This window comes from Thalassophryne amazonica, chromosome 4 (genome assembly GCF_902500255.1).
Source record: "Thalassophryne amazonica chromosome 4, fThaAma1.1, whole genome shotgun sequence".
Lineage (NCBI taxonomy): Eukaryota > Metazoa > Chordata > Actinopteri > Batrachoidiformes > Batrachoididae > Thalassophryne > Thalassophryne amazonica.
In genome coordinates this window covers 91,911,532-91,917,560 of record NC_047106.1, presented here as the reverse complement: position 1 = coordinate 91,917,560, position 6,029 = coordinate 91,911,532, and the positions used below count along the sequence as shown (strand labels likewise).

The window sequence follows — 6,029 nt, the reverse complement described above, 5'->3', positions numbered from 1 at the left end:
TCCGCCATTTCCAGACAATGAAAATCCAACGACGGGGCGGGACCACTCCTTCCACAAGGCGTGCTCACAGGCGAATGATGTCACCGACAGGCGTGGAAAAACTCACGCATGCGCACGAGGGTTCAAGCTTGTCTGACGTGAAAACACATGAATCAAATCCATATAGTTTAAAAAAATAAATAAAAAGGTACGATACTTTATGGACAGACCTCGTAACACTGGAAGATCCTGGCCTAGCAACACAGGATATGGCAACTTAGACACTAGTCTTACCCTTAGCAAGTATGTCTGTCCCTGCACTCTGACATACACAACGGCTGTGTCATGCTCACTTTTACCTCCATGTACACAAAAGATGGTCAGCTTGTCATTGCAGCTGCGGAACTCTAGGGGCATTAGGTCAGCCTGCACTAGACCAACACCGAGGTAGTTTTGTGCCGCGCCATGAGCGGCACGGTGGCGCGTCCCTCCGCTTCTTTTTCCATGAAAAAAACTCCTGTAATGATGGAATGTGCCGATAAAGTGCTGACGTCCACATCTTCTGCCTTTTTGTGAAAGTCAGACGAGGTCCCGGATCAACAAAGCTTTCACGTTGGAAATGATCTGGTTGTTCCAGCGGGGTGTCAGCCTGTCGATGGGGGCTGGGAGCGGGCCACGCTCTCAGCAGTTGTGGGCCGTCCTTAAAGGGGCAGTAACACCCTGTAATCTGTTTAATCCCCATAAAATCGTTCCTGAAAGCCATATTAATTTTTCGAATGGTGTCCACCTGGAGGTCTCTCACAGTTTCTGGAAAAAAAATTGATGCAGCAAAGCTCCAAATCGTTCAGACATTTATTCGCAATAAAAAATAGACGAGAGGGGTGGACCACACCTCACTCCAAGCCTGCTCACAGGCGAATGACGCAACCGATAGGCATGAAAAAACTCACGCATGCGCACGAAGGTTCAAGCTTGTCTGACGCAATCACACGTGATTCAAATCCATATGGTTTTTGAAAAAAATAATAAGGTTGGATACTTTTCTAACAGACCTCGTACATAAACACCCAACACAATTTCCTTTAACCAAAAACCCCTTCTAAGCATAATAAAATGGAATATAAACATCACCAGATAAAAACACCCCTGTCTAAAATAGTTTGCTCCGCCAAACCGCGGGAACCCCTGTATTTACATTGAATGGAACATTCACTCGGTTTGCCCCAAACAAGGAAGTACCTGCATGCTGGTGACTTTGGTGAGTAAGCTTAAACTGTTACAGAAATGGTTTACAAGTGTTTTAAGGATCACTAAAACAGATGAAATTTGATAATGAATGATGGTATAAGATGCGCGTTTTGAAACGTGGTGGAATTAAACACATTGCAACATAAGAAATGTCAGTAGGCCTTTCCCTGCGCTCTTAGTCACAATGCTAGGTAAAAGTTATGGCAAATGGTGATTAATGATGGTGAATAATAAACCAGGGAAATGAAAACAGTACATACGGATAGATGAAGAGTGAACCACAGTCGGTGTCAGTGCAGCATAGTTGTTAAATGCTGGCTAATTGCTGCCTGCACACCATTGACTGCGTAAGCATCACAGCTCAGTCTGTGACAAGATCCATTCAGCTCCGAGCCTGACATATGCAATGACGTGCTACTGTGCACTATGGAGAGGCATGGCTGCCCGTGGTCTATAGAGATGTGATAGAGACAATATTTCACATTATTTACGTCACCCATGGGAAGGAATGGACAAATATCTGTAAGGTCTACTGTGGATATAACAGCCTCTTCAGATTTGCGGCGGCATGCATACAGTAGTGCATGGTGCTTTCGGTTTGATAGCCACTGTTCACATTCACTGTACATGATAATAATTCATAATTATGATCATGATGAAGCATGCCACATACATTTCAAGAGTTCCTTTGCACTCCAGGGAGGGGGGGCATGATTATACTTGTCACGTGCAGGTCCTACCGGCAGGCTTTGCCGTCCCAGGTCCATCTCGAGGTTCCCTCGTATGCACTCAAATCATTTCAGATCCTGTTTTGCCGCCATCAGAATATGTAAATTGTGGTCAGATGGTCCTCAGATTGCACATCGACCGCCATTGGATAGGTGTCCCATCTTGACAGCACCCAGAGGGTTTTGAACATGCGCATCACACTCATCACTGCCGGCCAGTTTTGACCAACTGTGGGGACTCTCACAGATGACTGTCAGAATGTTTTGGAATTGAAACCCGACACTTTTCGGATGTACGCTGATTCGTCACCCTGACGGCATTCTGCGTGATTCTGGCTATGTGTGATGGGGGTAAAAGAAATATACTCAACAAAAATATAAACGCAACACTTTTGGTTTTGCTCCCATTTTGTATGAGATTAACTCGAAGATCTAAAACTTTTTCCACATACACAATATCACCATTTCCCTCAAATATTGTTCACAAACCAGTCTAAATCTGTGATAGTGAGCACTTCTCTTTTGCTGAGATAATCCATCCCACCTCACAGGTGTGCCATATCAAGATGCTGATTAGACACCATGATTAGTGCACAGGTGTGCCTTAGACTGCCCACAATAAAAGGCCACTCTGAAAGGTGCAGTTTTGTTTTACTGGGGGGGGATACCAGTCAGTATCTGGTGTGACCACCATTTGCCTCATGCAGTGCAACACATCTCCTTCGCATCATCCGTGAAGAGAACACCTCTCCAACGTGCCAAACGGCAGCGAATGTGAGCATTTGCCCACTCAAATCGGTTACGACGACGAACTGGAGTCAGGTCGAGACCCAGATGAGGACGACGAGCATGCAGATGAGCTTCCCTGAGACAGTTTCTGACAGTTTGTGCAGAAATTCTTTGGTTATGCAAACCGATTGCTCCAGCAGCTGTCCGAGTGGCTGGTCTCAGACGATCTTGGAGGTGAACATGCTGGATGTGGAGGTCCTGGGCTGGTGTGGTTACACGTGGTCTGCGGTTGTGAGGCTGGTTGGATGTACTGCCAAATTCTCTGAAACGCCTTTGGAGACGGCTTATGGTAGAGAAATGAACATTCAATACACGAGCAACAGCTCTGGTTGACATTCCTGCTGTCAGCATGCCAATTGCACGCTCCCTCAAATCTTGCGACATCTGTGGCATTGTGCTGCGTGATAAAACTGCACCTTTCAGAGTGGCCTTTTATTGTGGGCAGTCTAAGGCACACCTGTGCACTAATCATGGTGTCTAATCAGCATCTTGATATGGCACACCTGTGAGGTGGGATGGATTATCTCAGCAAAGGAGATGTGCTCACTATCACAGATTTAGACTGGTTTGTGAACAATATTTGAGAGAAATGGTGATATTGTATATGTGGAAAAAGTTTTAGATCTTTGAGTTCATCTCATACAAAATGGGAGCAAAACCAAAAGTGTTGCGTTTATATTTTTGTTGAGTAAATAATTTAAAAAAAAATCCATGTATCCAGTGTTCTTCCTCTTCCGTTACCCCAAATATGTACCCATTCACCATTTTTCATTGTAATGGTTTTGGCATTTGTAAAGTTTATAAAAATGTTGAGAAAAGCCTGAGCAAGTAATTTTATATTTATAAAAAAGCCCTGTTATTCAGGTCTGTATCATTATTGAAAGTGTTAGCTAAAACAGATGGTCACCTCACTGAGCCTGGTCTACTTAAGGTTTCTTTCAATAATCAAAAAACACCTGTGGGAGTTTTCACTTACCACTGTTGCCGATGTGCTTGGTCATAGGTGGGTAAGGTTATACCTTGCCATGTGAAATGCCTTGGGGTGATTTATATTATGATTTGGCCCATATGGATACACTGAATTGAAACTTTTTTGGCCCATGCAGGCTTCATGAAAAATTAGCTTACCAATTTGGCAGACATTAATCAAATCGAGGTAGATGTTGGTCAGTTCTTAGGCACATTAAACAAATGTGGTTAAATAAAAAAAACAAATGTGTTTTTGAGTACTTATTGTCATCAACCCCCAAATATATTGTCTTCTTTGTTGGCCCATACGGTACAGCCCAACCAAGTTTGATGAAAAGCAGTTTTGAGTAGTCTTGGTAGTTATGGTCTTGGTCTCAGTTTCTTAATCCTGCTTTCACTGACTCTGTGTTTCCTGTGTTCGTTGGTGTTTATTGGAAAGCCCACACCTTTGTCCTGCATGGTGCGTCACACTGCCTTTAGCATCATTCTCACTGTGCATTTCATGCATTCTGGGAAAGACTCTTGTGGTTTTAGCTACATTCAGGGCCACCAGGCCAAAGGACCGCATTATGAAGTGGCTGGGACCCAAGCAGCAGAAGGCCATTATCTTCAGCAGTACTTTAGTTCAGGTGGTAATCTGTGCTGCGTGGCTCATTGATGCTCCTCCTTTTCCAATCCGAAACACACAGTATGAACAATCAAAGATCATACTGGAGTGTAGTGTGGGCTCAAATGTTGCCTTCTGGTGCATTCTAGGATATATTGGCCTCCAAGCCTGTCTGTGCTTCATATTGGCCTTTCTGGCCCGTAGGTTACCTGGAAACTCCAACGAGGCAAAAATTCATCACTTTCAGCATGCTGATCTTCTGTGCTGTATGGCTGGCATTCATCCCTGCTTATATCAGCTCTCCTGGAAATTATGCTGATGCAGTAGAGTCTTTTTCAATTCTGACTTTCAGCTTAGGCCTGGTGTTCTGCCTGTTTGCTCCCAAGTGTTACATTATTGTACTGAAGCCAGAACAAAATACTAAACAGCACCTGATAGGAAAAGACAGACATAACAATGTATACAGTAAAACTCGAACATAATGGATTAAGGTGGACCAGTGAATCAAAATCCGGTACATGTATAAAATGGACAAAATCTATTATATGTATAAATGGACAAAATCCATTATATTTATGTAAAGGATTTGTTTCAGTTAAGAGGCACAAAATGAGCTACAGGGAATCCTGAATCAAGACCTGCCTAATTTAATGACCGGGTCAAAAATCCCTCTGAAAAAAATAAAGGCCTGCCTTAAATAAGTGGCAGGCATTATGTCCATTAAAAAGATTAAAGTTGGGGGGGTCACGTGACCAAGATGGTCGCTTAGCAGAGAAGCTCCGAAACTATGCTTCATTTTTCTTGAAAACCCTTACAAACTACCAATGCCTTCTCGAGATTTTACGTGGTGTGGACATGCCAAAACCTCCAGCTGGGGAGCCATGTGATCTATTCACTCGTACACGTAGCAAAAGCACCAAATTAACAACTTTGCAAACTTCAAGCACCCCGAGTACAACGGCTAATGCTAACATGGTTAGCATGGAAGAAGTCATGGAGGAGCTCAAACTACTGCGGTCAGACTTCAGTACAAGATTTGATGGCATCGACCAAAAGCTTACGGGTGTGACTGATACCCTTACAACACTAGAAGGTAAAGTTGCGGAGATGAAACAAGAAGTAGTGGATAATATGGCCCGCATTGAACAAGTAGAGGAACGCATTGAGCAGGCAGAGGACCGCATCAATGAGACTGAAACAGTGCAAGGGGAAACAACAGCAGCACTACAATCTACTCTCAAATGAATCACTGCTTTAGAGGCCAAAACAGACGACTTGGAGAATTGAGGAAGAAAGAAATGCTACCTGTGTGGCTGGGCTTACCACCGCAACGCACGTTTACACTGGAACGAGTTCATCGTACGCTGGGGTCTGCCAAACCAAACCAACAGAGAGCTGTCCTGATACGGTTTTTAAAGTTCCAAGAAAAGGAGTTTGTCTACTGGGAAGCGAGGAAGAGGGAGATTAAACATGACGGGCTGAAAATCACATTTGTTCAAGATCTCTCTGCGGAAACTCTTCACGTGCAGAAGGGGTTTTCAACCTGTGATACAGCGATTTGTGGACATTAACGCTTTTCGTGGATTCCAGTACAATCTTTGTAAACTCCGGATTCTGCATAATGGCAAGATTCATCTGTTTACATCGCCCCAGCAGGCAGAAGATTTCTATAAAGGCCTCCCAAAAGAACTTCCTGACTAAGGACAAGT

The 6,029-nt window shown here is 43.8% G+C and overlaps 1 protein-coding gene across 1 annotated transcript; it reads left to right on the top strand.

Moving 5' to 3' along the window:
• Positions 1-355: 355 nt before the first annotated feature.
• On the top strand, positions 356-4,802 carry LOC117508979 (vomeronasal type-2 receptor 26-like). The gene is given in 4 exon segments (XM_034168805.1): positions 356-399; positions 4,092-4,196; positions 4,198-4,555; positions 4,557-4,802. Coding segments are annotated over 4 exon segments (753 nt in total).
• The last annotated feature ends 1,227 nt before the right edge of the window (positions 4,803-6,029 follow it).